General features: G+C 43.8%; 1 protein-coding gene across 2 annotated transcripts in view; it reads right to left on the reverse strand.

The window, feature by feature from the left end:
- Positions 1-512: 512 nt before the first annotated feature.
- Positions 513-17,414, reverse strand: part of LOC120062095 — a 20,468-nt gene continuing 3,566 nt past the window's right edge. Inside the window, exons 2-4 of one of the 2 annotated variants that reach the window (XM_039011903.1) lie at positions 9,405-11,429; positions 967-1,093; positions 513-715 (exon numbers count right to left, since the gene is read on the reverse strand). In XM_039011903.1, the coding sequence (XP_038867831.1) occupies positions 576-715; positions 967-1,093; positions 9,405-11,159 (2,022 nt within the window). In that variant the 5' untranslated portion in view covers positions 11,160-11,429 and the 3' untranslated portion in view covers positions 513-575. Of the gene's footprint in view, positions 716-966; positions 1,104-9,404; positions 11,430-17,414 lie in introns of both variants that reach the window. The other variant, XM_039011904.1, reaches the window with a different exon arrangement.

Raw genomic sequence — 17,414 nt, forward strand, 5'->3', positions numbered from 1 at the left:
GCAAGTGAATTTTAGCCATATTAGCATAGACCTGACATCAGTCAAAACACCTCAAAACTAGACATGGTATCAAGAACAAGACCAAACGAGCTGAAACGAGCCACTTATAATTACATTTTGTAAAAAAATATATTTAAAAAAAGGCAGAGACCCTTATCCAGAGACCCTTACAGGAGAAATTAGGTTTAAGTGCCTTGCTCCAGGGCACATTGGCAGATTTTTCCAATTTTTCGCCTCAGGGATTTCAACCAGCGACCTTTCGGTTACTGGCCTAACGCTCGTAACCGCTAGGCTAACTGCCGCCACATGGCAGATTCTTATCATTGTTGCTAGTTATCTGGCCATCCAGAACCATAACAACACACGACCTTCTGCCCCTTTGAAGCGCGGACATCGTTTTCATGACGTTGTCAGCTAATCTGGCTATAGGGAATAGGGTGCCGTTTGGGATGCAGTCCAGTGACTTATGACTGAACATGCTAACAGTCTAACAGTCTAACAGTCTAACAGTCTTACAGTCTAACAGGCTAACAGGCTAACATGCTAACATGCTAACAGGCTAACATGCTAACAGGCTAATATAGTGACATTATAGGACATGGTGGGCAGTGACTCACAATGTTGACTTGTAGTGGACCAGAGCCTGTTCTGAGCAGTCTCCTCCTGCAGCTGCCAGCCTCTCCATCATCAAGACACACTGAGGATGACTGGGAGTCTGCAGTAGGGGACAGACACACAGACAGTTCAACCACCACACACACACACGCATGCATACCCCAACATGCAAACACTGACACAGGCAGGCAGGCACGCACGCACGCACGCACGCACGCACGCACGCACGCAGGCACGCACACACACACACACACACACACACACACACACACACACACACACACACACACACACACACACACACACACACACACACACACACACACACACACACACACACACATGTAGTACCTGTGTATCCCGGGAACAGGGCCAGAGTGGTGAGGGTGCTGGGGGGGAGAGGGAGGGAGTGACACCTCTGAAGAGACACTCTGAGGGGGGGCTCTAAAGGTGACGCCCCCGGGGGACGAGACAGGGCCTGGAACACACTGGACAGTTACGCAAGCACACACGCACACACACACACACACACACACACGCAAGCAGGCACACACACACACCCAACGTCTCTCACATACAGTATGTACAGAACCACCCAGCAATACATCTTCTTTCCTTCTCAGTGTAGAACATTTAAACCCCACATTATATTCTGGTGCAGAGGTTCTGAGTGTATGCAGCAGACAACCTTGTGATATGAATCATTCCTACCAGTCAGATGATACAATATGAATCATTCCTACCAGTCAGGTGAATGAGTTTTCAGGTGAAAAGTTCAGAGGGTGAGTTATTATGATGAGGGAATAATGAATGGATAGAACGTATGGAAGCGGTGACGCAGAAAATTGGCCACGGACAGAGGAAGAGTGAGAGTGAGAGTGAGAGTGAGAGTGAGAGTGAGAGTGTGAGTGAGAGAGAGAGAGAGAGAGAGAGAGAGAGAGAGAGAGAGAGAGAGAGAGAGAGAGAGAGAGAGAGAGAGAGAGAGCAGAGGAAGAGCAGCTCAAGGAAAGGAAGATGTATGAATACAGACTTCTAGAAATGGGCCAGAGCGTGCAGCATTGTTGTAGAGTAGGGTGTGTATAAATACAGTGCGTGGTGTGGTTGATTCATTAGGACTACAACCTATATTTAACTTAAAGTTGGCAGAGACTACTGGTCAGTCTCCACACACACTCCCACTTTCATTCTCTCCGCAGTGGGATAGGGTGTGTGTGTGTGAGGTCTTACTCTGTGACTCTGCGCAGGGTGTATCTCCATGGTAACGGAGGGCTCTATGACAGAGCAGGGCCTGGCCAGACCGCCTGTCCGTCTCTGCCCCGGAGAGAGGTGCATCATGGGACCGGGCCTGCGTCTGTGCCGGCACAGATAGCCCCCCTTGGCCTGCTGGGTAACGGCAAACACACCGCCCTCTGGGAAGGGACTGCAGACTCGGAGGTCGACCAGGGCTGAGGCGGGAGGGGGGCGAAGGCAGGGGGGCTTGGGAGGGACAGGGGTCTTCACTGGACTAGAACAGGACTGGACTGACCTGGGTCTCTTCAAAACACTGCCTGATAGAGCTCCCTAATCAATCAATCAAACAATGAATCAATAAATCCATAAATCGAACAATCAATCAATCAATTAATCAATCCATCAATCTGGTTATGTAAAACATTTCCATCTAACTCCATTCACAACCCTGATTTCCATAGTTAGTTTCCATTTTATTTTCCTTAAAGGAGAATCCACTGTTAGACCAAGCTCAGTACTACTCTACAGGAGAATCCACTGTTAGACCAAGCCCAGTACTACTATACAGGAGAATCCACTGTTAGACCAAGCTCAGTACTACTATACAGGAGAATCCACTGTTAGACCAAGCTCAGTACTACTCTACAGGAGAATCCACTGTTAGACCAAGACCAGTATTACTCTACAGGAGAATCCACTGTTAGACCAAGACCAGTACTACTCTACAGGAGAATCCACTGTTAGACCAAGCCCAGTGCTACTCTACAGGAGAATCCACTGTTAGACCAAGCTCAGTACTACTCTACAGGAGAATCCACTGTTAGACCAAGCTCAGTACTACTCTACAGGAGAATCCACTGTTAGACCAAGCTCAGTACTACTCTACAGGAGAATCCACTGTTAGACCAAGACCAGTACTACTCTACAGGAGAATCCACTGTTAGACCAAGACCAGTACTACTCTACAGGAGAATCCACTGTTAGACCAAGACCAGTACTACTCTACAGGAGAATCCACTGTTAGACCAAGACCAGTATTACTCTACAGGAGAATCCACTGTTAGACCAAGCCCAGTACTACTCTACAGGAGAATCCACTGTTAGACCAAGCCCAGTACTACTCTACAGGAGAATCCACTGTTAGACCAAGCTCAGTACTACTCTACAGGAGAATCCACTGTTAGACCAAGCTCAGTACTACTCTACAGGAGAATCCACTGTTAGACCAAGCCCAGTACTACTCTACAGGAGAATCCACTGTTAGACCAAGACCAGTACTACTATACAGGAGAATCCACTGTTAGACCAAGCCCAGTACTACTATACAGGAGAATCCACTGTTAGACCAAGCTCAGTACTACTCTACAGGAGAATCCACTGTTAGACCAAGACCAGTACTACTCTACAGGAGAATCCACTGTTAGACCAAGACCAGTACTACTATACAGGAGAATCCACTGTTAGACCAAGCTCAGTACTACTCTACAGGAGAATCCACTGTTAGACCAAGCCCAGTACTACTCTACAGGAGAATCCACTGTTAGACCAAGCTCAGTACTACTCTACAGGAGAATCCACTGTTAGACCAAGCCCAGTACTACTCTACAGGAGAATCCACTGTTAGACCAAGCCCAGTACTACTCTACAGGAGAATCCACTGTTAGACCAAGCCCAGTACTACTCTACAGGAGAATCCACTGTTAGACCAAGCCCAGTACTACTCTACAGGAGAATCCACTGTTAGACCAAGCCCAGTACTACTCTACAGGAGAATCCACTGTTAGACCAAGCTCAGTACTACTCTACAGGAGAATCCACTGTTAGACCAAGCTCAGTACTACTCTACAGGAGAATCCACTGTTAGACCAAGCCCAGTACTACTCTACAGGAGAATCCACTGTTAGACCAAGACCAGTATTACTCTACAGGAGAATCCACTGTTAGACCAAGACCAGTACTACTCTACAGGAGAATCCACTGTTAGACCAAGACCAGTATTACTCTACAGGAGAATCCACTGTTAGACCAAGACCAGTACTACTCTACAGGAGAATCCACTGTTAGACCAAGACCAGTACTACTATAACTCACGGCAGTGCAGTACAGGAGGGACTGACATGTCCTGACTCGCTGTGAGAGAGAGACCAGAGGGAAGATCAGATGAGTAATCTGAACACGGTGTGAGGAGAGGGAGGTGTGTGTGTAGCTGCAGTTAGAGTGTGGGCAGTCACACACACACACACACACACCCACACACACACACCCACACACACACACACACACACACACACACACACACACACACACACACACACACACACACACACACACACACACACACACACACACACTGTTTTCCGTTGCACATATTTGCACTACAACTCCTGATTTTACTAATGGAGGACTGGAAAATTAGTTGACTAGCTGAGCCAGGTGCTCTGGAGCTGGAATAGATTACATATCTGGAATGTCTAAGGGAGCCGTGAGGACTGGGTTGGAATATAATACATATCTGGAATGTCTAAGGGAGCCGTGAGGACTGGGTTGGAATATAATACATATCTGGAATATCTAAGGGAGCCGTGAGGACTGGGTTGGAATATAATACATATCTGGAATATCTAAGGGAGCCGTGAGGACTGCGTTGGAATATAATACATATCTGGAATATCTAAGGGAGCCGTGAGGACTGGGTTGGAATATAATACATATCTGGAATATCTAAGGGAGCCGTGAGGACTGGGTTGGAATATAATACATATCTGGAATATCTAAGGGAGCCGTGAGGACTGGGTTGGAATATAATACATATCTGGAATATCTAAGGGAGCCGTGAGGACTGGGTTGGAATATAATACATATCTGGAATATCTAAGGGAGCCGTGAGGACTGGGTTGGAATATAATACATATCTGGAATATCTAAGGGAGCCGTGAGGACTGGGTTGGAATATAATACATATCTGGAATATCTAAGGGAGCCGTGAGGACTGGGTTGGAATATAATACATATCTGGAATATCTAAGGGAGCCGTGAGGACTGGGTTGGAATATAATACATATCTGGAATATCTAAGGGAGCCGTGAGGACTGGGTTGGAATATAATACATATCTGGAATATCTAAGGGAGCCGTGAGGACTGGGTTGGAATATAATACATATCTGGAATATCTAAGGGAGCCGTGAGGACTGGGTTGGAATATAATACATATCTGGAATATCTAAGGGAGCCGTGCGGACTGGGTTGGAATATAATACATATCTGGAATGTCTAAGGGAGCCGTGAGGACTGGGTTGGAATATAATACATATCTGGAATGTCTAAGGGAGCCGTGAGGACTGGGTTGGAATATAATACATATCTGGAATGTCTAAGGGAGCCGTGAGGACTGGGTTGGAATATAATACATATCTGGAATATCTAAGGGAGCCGTGAGGACTGGACTTTCAGAACCAGATTCATGTGTTTTTAGGACAAGATTTCCTGGTATGTTTCTGTGTGGAGGAGACAGGCAGGGGCAGGGAAGACAGACTACTCTTGTCCAACGAACACTCTCCACACAGAAATCTCTGACTCTACTTCCTCTTCTGGCCAACAGATGGGGCAAAAGAATGCCCACAATACACCCTCTGCACATTACCCACACCCTCTATAACAGACACACCCTCTACACCCTCTGTAACAGACACACCCTCTGTAACAGATACACCCTCTACACCCTCTGTAACAGACACACCCTCTACACCCTCTGTAACAGACACACCCTCTGCCTCTGTAACAGACACACCCTCTGTAACAGACACACCCTCTGTAACAGACACACCCTCTGTAACAGACACACCCTCTGTAACAGACACACCCTCTGTAACAGATACACCCTCTACACCCTCTGTAACAGACACACCCTCTGCCTCTGTAACAGACACACCCTCTGTAACAGACACACCCTCTGTAACAGACACACCCTCTGTAACAGACACACCCTCTGTAACAGACACACCCTCTGTAACAGACATATAGTCTACTTATTCAACGTTGTAGAGTACAAGTAACTGTTATGAGACTTACATGAACTATTTAGATGATTGCTGTTGTTTTTCAAAAGCAAAAGAATGATGATGGTTAAAAATGTTAAAAAGGTTAACAATGAGACAATGTTGTAATGTAATAGTTATGTAATAGTTACATGATCACAGGATCTGATAATGACGTAAAAGGAATTAATGATTTGAAGGGACTGATTAAAATGAGGCGATGACTTACAATAACACATAATGTAATCATTACCAGGCACAGATTACAAGGAATTTACAACTATTTGAATTCCTTATCAGCCGAATGGATGTATTTGCAGTCCCTTACAAAAGTGTTTGTGGCAAATTCGTGGCAAATTTTCTGCAAACAAAATAGTGTCACAAAATGTTGCCAGAAGTTTGCCAATGTTTGCCTCTTGGGATGAATCTGTGGCAAACCTTTGGCAACAGTAATATGTATTGCCACTAGTGGTAAACAGTTCACTAGAGTTCCTTTCTGGCAGACAAGTCTCTCAACATTCTATTTGAATCTGTGGCAAACCTGTGGCCACAATATTAATTGCCAGTGGTGGAAAACCTGTTTAACGGAAGCCGTTTCGAGTGAACACATGAATTCCAAGACAAGTAACTGTTGATGAGCAATCAAGGTGATTAGAAAAATTTGTTGGAAAATTAAAACCAAGCTAGCTACCTACAAAAGTTGTCCGGTGAGTATCTAACTTATTAATTAAACTTCCTAATACATGTTAAAATTACATTAACTAATTGATGGCTAGTTAGCAATGGAATGTTTTATGGGATAGAATGATGAGTTATTTTATTTTGGAATTGAACATGTCAGTAAAAACAAACGATGTGTGTTTGTTGACAAACACCGATTTGTTGATCCAGGGAACCCCCCCCCCATTTGTACTTCTTGTTTACACATGGAGGGAGCTTACCAAACCAGTTATTAGACCTCTTTGCCTTAGCTGTTGATGTTTTCTGTTGTTAACCCTGTTGTTTATTTTCCAATACCCAACATATTCAACACGCATTATATAGTAATGGTTGTATAACATTTACACCTACTGTAATTGAAAAAAAGCTTCACACTTTTCGATTGTTTTTTTTATTGGTTTCAGTTTGGGATTTCATCACTAGGTGGAGACATTGACCATAGTACCCAACACCCTGACCACCAACCTGTATGGTTACCACACACTCTCTCATTAGCACCACCAGCTGAAGAGAGTTTTGTCTCTAATTGTCTTCCCCATGCCCTATATGAACTTTCCCATTCCCTTTGTGATTATTCTAAAGAAGGCCATTGAAGGCCAAAACGTCAATCTTTTGAACTTGACTAATAAAACTAAGATGTGTTTATGGTGAGCGAGCTTTGCACCTTTTCCTGTCCAATGATGTTTACAGATTTTTAGGTTGTAGCTCAACTCATTTTGGTTGAGCACCCTCTACTTCTTTCCGAATGGGAATAGAGTGAACACATTTTATTGATACCAGTTTCAATCTATCAGTGCCATTGACTGGCTAACACTTGGCTAGCGCTTAGCTAGCTAGCTAACGTTAGCTATCATATTTTTGCACAATTAATGTGATAGCTAGCTAGCTAACTAAGGATTTACCTAAACACTTATACTGTATTTTTTGTTGAATACGTTGCTGTCTTTAATACCAATACGCATTTCAATATGCTAGTGTCACTGTTCAATAGTATTTTAGCTAGCACACCAGCTAAGGTAACAACAATTTGAGGTATTATTCTCATAAATGTAGCCCATACAGTCATCCTTTGTAACAATGAGATATTTCGTTGTTTTAAACTATTGGCTAGCGCATCTTGTTCATGTGTGTTTTTCCTTCTCTCTTTCTAGAAGTAATCAGTTACTGATTACTTCTAGGGCAAAATGGGCAAAATGACAGATTGAGGCCTTCAATCAAACTGAGGACAAACTGAGGAAAAATGTGTGCACCAGGTCAAGCAAGACTTCTTGCATGGATGGCTTTGAGATGTAAGTTAACAATAATTCATTTTGAAACAATAATATGAAATACCATTTTAGGCATAACTCAATGTTATGCTTTTCTTCCACCCAAGCCTTAAATACCCGAGTCAGGAAGAATAGACAACTAGTAGACAATGATGAAGTCCCCAGTCTGGATTGAATATCATAACTAGTTGAAGAAAAATCTTGTATACTGTGGCTCTCTAGGAACAGTTGGCCACACATTAAAAAATAGATTTAGTAGGCCTAAGTCCCTGTTTATGCTAACTACATCGTTTGTTTGTAAAGCATTTATACAAGGCAGAAACGTTGTTTCCCTGCTGAAAAATATATAGGCCAGTTTCAGTAAGAATTATTGCAACATGCATAGAAACACGCATTGCAACATGCATAGAAACACGCATAGCAACACGCATAGCAACACGCATAGCAACACGCATAGCAACACGCATAGCAACACGCATAGCAACACGCATAGCAACATGCATAGAAACACGCATAGCAACACGCATAGCAACACGCATAGAAATACGCATAGCAACATGCATAGAAACACGCATAGCAACACGCATAGAAATACGCACAGCAACACGCATAGCAACACGCATAGCAACACGCATAGCAACACGCATAGCAACATGCATAGCCACCAAGGCAACTTTGTAACAGCTGACCCAGTTTTTCCAAAGCCAAACCCAACCATTAGCCGCTGAATCTACCTTTTAAGATACAAAAATCTAAAATGTTTTCAGTAACCATAATGTTGATTTTGTTTAGTGTTTTCTGATTGTTTCAGTTCATGTTTTCAACAAGCTTTGGACAAAGGACTTCCACAGGGCCGCCATCTCCAAAGTTCACTCAAAAAGGCAGTTGTGAACTGGGCTTGATTTAGTTGTTGTTGTTTGAATTATCTACATTTTGTTAATTATCTTTTAAACTTCCATTGGTTGAAAGCTATTGCTCAATTATCACTTGGCTCATGTAAATTCTGTAGTTGCCCCTTTAAACATCATAAGGTCAACATCTCCATAGTGTTCACATTTCTCTCATGTGAATGTAGCTACATAAACATATTAAATAAACTATTTATTTGGGAAATATACCATCTTTGCTCCTTTCTTCATTAGCAATTTGGATTTATTTTGATCTGTTAAAATATTGAATACATGTTATTTAGTATATTTAGCAAGTTTAGTTCTCCCTGTGAGAAGAAAGTTCATTTAAAGTTATATGTAATTGGGTTTATGAAGATACAAAATTTCAATGTTGTTAACACACAATAACCAAAAACCGGATCTCATTTGCATATTCATGTTTGCCACAAGTTTCCCAGAATTGTTTGCCAGAAGTTTATAAGTTGCCGCAAATTTGCCGCAACAGTTTGCCACAAAACTAATTTGCATGTGAAAATATGAGCTTGCTGCAAATTTGGTTTGCCACAACTGTTTTACAGAAGCCAGTTTTTTAGATAAGGGGTATTGAACATACAACAGTTTTCATGTTTATCATCAACATACTCACCTTAAATACTTCCTGGTGGCAGTTTCCTGCTGGCTCCTTAGTGGCTACGATCTCTCCTTCCCATAACTCTGATTGGCCGTTTGGAAGGTGTGTCTGCTCTGAGACAGTTAGAGCATCCTTGGAATCCAGGTAATTTCCTGAGTGTCCCTCTCCTCCCTCTCTTTCTCTCTCTTCCACTGTAGACAGACATTCTAAGTGGTCTCTGTCTACCTCTGTCTCTCTCTCTTTCTGAGTCTCTCTCTCCAGCCTTGAGTGTGGCTCGTGATTCTCTACTGTGGCTACAGACGTGTGTCTCTCAGTCTGTCTGTCCATCTGTCTGTCCGTCTCCAATGAGCTCACACACACCAGGCCGTTAACGCTTGATGAGTCCGGACTCACCCTCCAGGCCTTCAGCATCACCTGAGGAGACCGTCTGCCTAGTAGAGTTGGGGGTGAGGCAGGGTCACAGGCAGGGGAGCGAGGGGGATGAGGGGTCAGGGGTGAGTTGGGTGTTGGGGGACACTCTGGGTGGTCCTCACTGCGGAGAGTCAGGGACACACTGTGGACGTAGTCCCCCAGATGCTGCCCTGCTCTGGGGGAGCCCAGCGGCGACCGCTCCCCTCCCTCCTCTGGAGGAGAGAAGGAGCGCGAAGACGTCCGCCATTTTCTAGCCGTCTCCGCAACGTTGCTGAAGAACTTAATCAGACCCCCAAAATGTCCGCCTTTGCTGTCAGAGTGCTTTGGAGCCGCTGGTTGAAAGTCCCTGACACTCTCGAAGTCCACCGAGCCGTAGTCAGAGTCCATGGTCTTGTCCAGTGTGTGGAGCTCTGAGTCAAAACTCCTCTCTGAGTAGGCCGGGTTCCCCTTCCCCAGGACAGAGATCCTCCTCAGGTAACTCCACACGTCAGCTCTCTTAGATCTCCTCCCACCCAGCTGGACCTTGGGGCTGCCCCTCACACTCTGCTCCTCACACACTCCTGCTGAGGTACTGTTACAGTTAGAGGAGTGATTGGCCTGCGCCTGAGCCTGGACCTGAGGTCTCTTGGAGTAGGGGACTCTCTCTGTGGGCTTAGAACCGTTCTGGGTAAGAGGCTCCACTAGTGAGTGAAGATGGTGTCTGTCCAGGGTAGCTGTCAAATCAATGTCCTCAAATGAGCAGTCGAACTCGGCGGTGTGTCCGGCATACGAATGCCTCTTTGCACGGTGGCGGAGTGTGCTCCTACAGGGGTGCAGGCCGGGCGAGGGGAGGAAGTCCCGGCAGAACGAGTCGTCCTCCGTCTCTCCGTCTCTGAACTTAGTGTTGGACCCAGACATCTTCCCCACCCTCCCCTTGAAGACACCCGGAGAGCGGAGCTTCTTGATGGAGCGGACCTTGTCAGCGAAGGACAGTTTAGGGATGAAGGCCTCCTCTCCAGGGAGGATCATGGAGTGAGGTCTTCTGTTATCCAGCTCTGAGGCCACTCTACGCCGGGTCAAGATCTTCCAGATGCCCCCAGTCGCTCTTGTTCTACGGTTGACCTCCGGGCGCTCCTTTCCAGGGGTCTGAGGGGGTGCCTGGGGCTCTGCCTGTCTATCCCCAGCCTCCTGCCACTCTCTCTGGGTTTGGCCTGGCCCCGGACCTTCTCCTTGACCCTCTCCCTGTCCCTCTCCCTTCCCAGTTTCCTGGATAGATACGGTGCCGGTCTCATTCTGCACATCCAGAGACACGTTGAAGACTTTATTGACGAACCCGTTGGGGTCGCTGCTGGGGGAGGCGGGGCTGTCCGAGTGTTCCATCCTCTCTCATCTCATCCTACTACAGCTCTGTCAGCTATCAGCTCAGTCAGCTATCAGCTCCGTCGGCTATCGGCTCCGTCAGCTATCAGCTCCCTCAGCTATCAGCTCCCTCAGCTATCAGCTCCGTCAGCTATCAGCTCCGTCAGCTATCAGCTCCGTCAGCTATCAGCTCACTCAGCTATCAGCTCCGTCGGCTATCGGCTCCGTCAGCTATCAGCTCCATCAGCTATCAGCTCCGAACCGCACCATCTCTTTCACTCCCACACACACCTGGAGAGACAAAACACACAACACAACCATTTGTGAACTCTCTTATACTCACACACACACAATTCAATTCAAATCAATGAAAGAACCCTGTATTTATCTCTGAGGGGTAATAAGAACCCTGTATTATCTCTGAGGGGCAATAAGAACCCTCTATTTATCTCTGAGGGGCAATAAGAACCCTGTATTTGTCTCTGAGGGGCAATAAGAACCCTGTATTTGTCTCTGAGCGGCAATAAGAACCCTGTATTTATCTCTGAGCGGCAATAAGAACCCTGTATTTATATCTGAGGGGCAATAAGAACCCTGTATTTATCTCTGAGGAGCAATAAGAACCCTGTATTTATCTCTGAGCGGCAATAAGAACCCTGTATTTATCTCTGAGCCGGCAATAAGAACCCTGTATTTATCTCTGAGGAGAAATAAGAACCCTGTATTTATCTCTGAGGAGAAATAAGAACCCTGTATTTATCTCTGAGGAGAAATAAGAACCCTGTATTTATCTCTGAGGAGAAATAAGAACCCTGTATTTATCTCTGAGGAGAAATAAGAACCCTGTATTTGTCTCTGAGCGGCAATAAGAACCCTGTGTTTGTCTCTGAGCCGGCAATAAGAACCCTGTATTTATATCTGAGGGGCAATAAGAACCCTGTATTTGTCTCTGAGCGGCAATAAGAACCCTGTATTTGTCTCTGAGCGGCAATAAGAACCCTGTATTTGTCTCTGGGCGGCAATAAGAACCCTGTATTTATCTCTGAGGGGCAATAAGAACCCTGTATTTGTCTCTGAGCGGCAATAAGAACCCTGTATTTGTCTCTGAGCGGCAATAAGAACCCTGTATTTGTCTCTGGGCGGCAATAAGAACCCTGTATTTATCTCTGAGCGGCAATAAGAACCCTGTATTTGTCTCTGAGCCGGCAATAAGAACCCTGTATTTGTCTCTGAGGGGCAATAAGAACCCTGTATTTGTCTCTGGGCGGCAATAAGAACCCTGTATTTGTCTCTGAGCGGCAATAAGAACCCTGTATTTGTCTCTGAGCGGCAATAAGAACCCTGTATTTATATCTGAGCGGCAATAAGAACCCTGTATTTGTCTCTGGGCGGCAATAAGAACCCTGTATTTGTCTCTGAGCGGCAATAAGAACCCTGTATTTGTCTCTGGGCGGCAATAAGAACCCTGTATTTGTCTCTGAGCGGCAATAAGAACCCTGTATTTATCTCTGAGGAGCAATAAGAACCCTGTATTTGTCTCTGGCCGGCAATAAGAACCCTGTATTTGTCTCTGAGCGGCAATAAGAACCCTGTATTTATCTCTGAGGAGCAATAAGAACCCTGTATTTATATCTGAGGGGCAATAAGAACCCTGTATTTATCTCTGAGGAGCAATAAGAACCCTGTATTTGTCTCTGAGGGGTAATAAGATCCCTGTATTTGTCTCTGAGCGGCAATAAGAACCCTGTATTTGTCTCTGAGCGGCAATAAGAACCCTGTATTTATATCTGAGGGGCAATAAGAACCCTGTATTTGTCTCTGGGCGGCAATAAGAACCCTGTATTTATCTCTGAGGAGAAATAAGAACCCTGTATTTATCTCTGAGCGGCAATAAGAACCCTGTATTTATATCTGAGGGGCAATAAGAACCCTGTATTTATCTCTGGGCGGCAATAAGAACCCTGTATTTATCTCTGGGCGGCAATAAGAACCCTGTATTTATCTCTGAGGAGAAATAAGAACCCTGTATTTATCTCTGAGCGGCAATAAGAACCCTGTATTTATATCTGAGCGGCAATAAGAACCCTGTATTTATCTCTGAGGGGCAATAAGAACCCTGTATTTATATCTGAGGGGCAATAAGAACCCTGTATTTGTCTCTGGGCGGCAATAAGAACCATGTATTTATCTCTGAGGAGAAATAAGAACCCTGTATTTATCTCTGAGGGGCAATAAGAACCCTGTATTTATCTCTGAGCGGCAATAAGAACCCTGTATTTATTACTGAGGGGCAATAAGAACCCTGTATTTATATCTGAGGGGCAATAAGAACCCTGTATTTGTCTCTGGGCGGCAATAAGAACCCTGTATTTATCTCTGAGGAGAAATAAGAACCCTGTATTTATCTCTGAGGGGCAATAAGAACCCTGTATTTGTCTCTGAGGGGCAATAAGAACCCTGTATTTATCTCTGGGCGGAAATAAGAACCCTGTATTTATCTCTGAGGGGCAATAAGAACCCTGTATTTATCTCTGAGGAGAAATAAGAACCCTGTATTTATCTCTGAGGAGAAATAAGAACCCTGTATTTGTCTCTGAGCGGCAATAAGAACCCTGTGTTTGTCTCTGAGCCGGCAATAAGAACCCTGTATTTATATCTGAGGGGCAATAAGAACCCTGTATTTGTCTCTGAGCGGCAATAAGAACCCTGTATTTGTCTCTGAGCGGCAATAAGAACCCTGTATTTGTCTCTGGGCGGCAATAAGAACCCTGTATTTATCTCTGAGGGGCAATAAGAACCCTGTATTTGTCTCTGAGCGGCAATAAGAACCCTGTATTTGTCTCTGAGCGGCAATAAGAACCCTGTATTTGTCTCTGGGCGGCAATAAGAACCCTGTATTTATCTCTGAGCGGCAATAAGAACCCTGTATTTGTCTCTGAGCCGGCAATAAGAACCCTGTATTTGTCTCTGAGGGGCAATAAGAACCCTGTATTTGTCTCTGGGCGGCAATAAGAACCCTGTATTTGTCTCTGAGCGGCAATAAGAACCCTGTATTTGTCTCTGGGCGGCAATAAGAACCCTGTATTTGTCTCTGAGCCGGCAATAAGAACCCTGTATTTGTCTCTGAGCGGCAATAAGAACCCTGTATTTGTCTCTGGGCGGCAATAAGAACCCTGTATTTGTCTCTGAGCGGCAATAAGAACCCTGTATTTGTCTCTGGGCGGCAATAAGAACCCTGTATTTGTCTCTGAGCGGCAATAAGAACCCTGTATTTGTCTCTGAGCGGCAATAAGAACCCTGTATTTGTCTCTGGCCGGCAATAAGAACCCTGTATTTGTCTCTGAGCGGCAATAAGAACCCTGTATTTATCTCTGAGGAGCAATAAGAACCCTGTATTTATATCTGAGGGGCAATAAGAACCCTGTATTTATCTCTGAGGAGCAATAAGAACCCTGTATTTGTCTCTGAGGGGTAATAAGATCCCTGTATTTGTCTCTGAGCGGCAATAAGAACCCTGTATTTGTCTCTGAGCGGCAATAAGAACCCTGTATTTATATCTGAGGGGCAATAAGAACCCTGTATTTGTCTCTGGGCGGCAATAAGAACCCTGTATTTATCTCTGAGGAGAAATAAGAACCCTGTATTTATCTCTGAGCGGCAATAAGAACCCTGTATTTATATCTGAGGGGCAATAAGAACCCTGTATTTATCTCTGGGCGGCAATAAGAACCCTGTATTTATCTCTGGGCGGCAATAAGAACCCTGTATTTATCTCTGAGGAGAAATAAGAACCCTGTATTTATCTCTGGGCGGCAATAAGAACCCTGTATTTATCTCTGAGGAGAAATAAGAACCCTGTATTTATCTCTGAGCGGCAATAAGAACCCTGTATTTATATCTGAGGGGCAATAAGAACCCTGTATTTATATCTGAGGGGCAATAAGAACCCTGTATTTATCTCTGAGCGGCAATAAGAACCCTGTATTTATCTCTGAGCGGCAATAAGAACCCTGTATTTATATCTGAGGGGCAATAAGAACCCTGTATTTGTCTCTGGGCGGCAATAAGAACCCTGTATTTATCTCTGAGGAGAAATAAGAACCCTGTATTTATCTCTGAGCGGCAATAAGAACCCTGTATTTATATCTGAGCGGCAATAAGAACCCTGTATTTATCTCTGAGGGGCAATAAGAACCCTGTATTTATATCTGAGGGGCAATAAGAACCCTGTATTTGTCTCTGGGCGGCAATAAGAACCATGTATTTATCTCTGAGGAGAAATAAGAACCCTGTATTTATCTCTGAGGGGCAATAAGAACCCTGTATTTATTTCTGAGCGGCAATAAGAACCCTGTATTTATATCTGAGGGGCAATAAGAACCCTGTATTTATATCTGAGGGGCAATAAGAACCCTGTATTTGTCTCTGGGCGGCAATAAGAACCCTGTATTTATCTCTGAGGAGAAATAAGAACCCTGTATTTATCTCTGAGGGGCAATAAGAACCCTGTATTTATCTCTGAGGGGCAATAAGAACCCTGTATTTATCTCTGGGCGGAAATAAGAACCCTGTATTTATCTCTGAGGGGCAATAAGAACCCTGTATTTATCTCTGAGGGGCAATAAGAACCCTGTATTTGTCTCTGAGGGGCAATAAGAACCCTGTATTTATCTCTGAGGGGCAATAAGAACCCTGTATTTATCTCTGAGGGGCAATAAGAACCCTGTATTTATCTCTGGGCAGCAATAAGAACCCTGTATTTATCTCTGAGGGGCAATAAGAACCCTGTTTTTATCTTTGAGGAGCAATAAGAACCCTGTATTTGTACCTGAGGAGCAATAAGAACCCTGTATTTATCTCTGAGGAGCAATAAGAACCCTGTATTTGTCTCTGAGGAGCAATAAGAACCCTGTATTTATCTCTGAGGGGCAATAAGAACCCTGTATTTATCTCTGAGGGGCAATAAGAACCCTGTATTTATCTCTGAGGGGCAATAAGAACCCTGTATTTATATCTGAGGGGCAATAAGAACCCTGTATTTATCTCTGAGGGGCGATAAGAACCCTGTATTTATCTCTGAGGGGCAATAAAAACCCTGTATTTATCTCTGAGGAGCAATAAGAACCCTGTTTTTATCTCTGAGGAGCAATAAGAACCCTGTATTTGTATCTGAGGTGCAATAAGAACCCTGTATTTATCTCTGAGGGGCAATAAGAACCCTGTATTTATCTCTGAGGGGCAATAAGAACCCTGTATTTATCTCTGAGGTGCAATAAGAACCCTGTATTTGTCTCTGAGCGGCAATAAGAAAACCGGAGACTTTGCATGAGTTCAACCAAACAAACTCATTATTCATAATATGTCATACAGACCTGACCACACATCAGATGTAGACACAGTACAGAAACAGTACAGATACAGTACATATACAGATACAGATACAGTACAGATACAGATACAGATACGGTACAGATACAGATACAGTACAGATACAGATACAGTACAGATACAGATACAGTACAGATACAGATACAGATACAGAAACAGATACAGATACAGATACAGATAGAGATACAGAAACAGATACAGTACAGATACAGATACAAATACAGTACATATACAGATACAGTACAAATACAGAAACAGATACAGATACAGTACAGATACAGATACAGATACAGATACAGTACATATACAGATACAGTACAAATACAGATACAGATACAGTACAGATACAGATACAGTACAAATACAGATACAGATACAGTACAAATACAGATACAGATACAGATACAGTACAGATACAGATACAGTACAGATACAGTTGCAGTGCAAATACAGATACAGATACAGTACAAATACAGATACAGATACAGATACAGTACAAATACAGATACAGATACAGTACAAATACAGATACAGATACAGATACAGTACAGATACAGATACAGTACAGATACAGTTGCAGTGCAAATACAGATACATATACAGATACAGATACACTACAAATACAGATACAGATACAGGTACATATAAAGTACAGATACAGATACATATACAGATACAGTACAGATACAAATACAGATACAGTACATATACAGATACAAATACAGATACAGTACATATAAAGTACAGATACAGATACAGTACATATACAGATACAGTACATATACAGATACAGATACACTACAAATACAGATACAGATACAGATACAGTACAGATACAGATACAGTACATATAAAGTACAGATACAGATACAGTACATATACAGATAC

The sequence above is a fragment of the Salvelinus namaycush genome, chromosome 17, assembly GCF_016432855.1.
Source record: "Salvelinus namaycush isolate Seneca chromosome 17, SaNama_1.0, whole genome shotgun sequence".
NCBI classification, from domain to species: domain Eukaryota; kingdom Metazoa; phylum Chordata; class Actinopteri; order Salmoniformes; family Salmonidae; genus Salvelinus; species Salvelinus namaycush.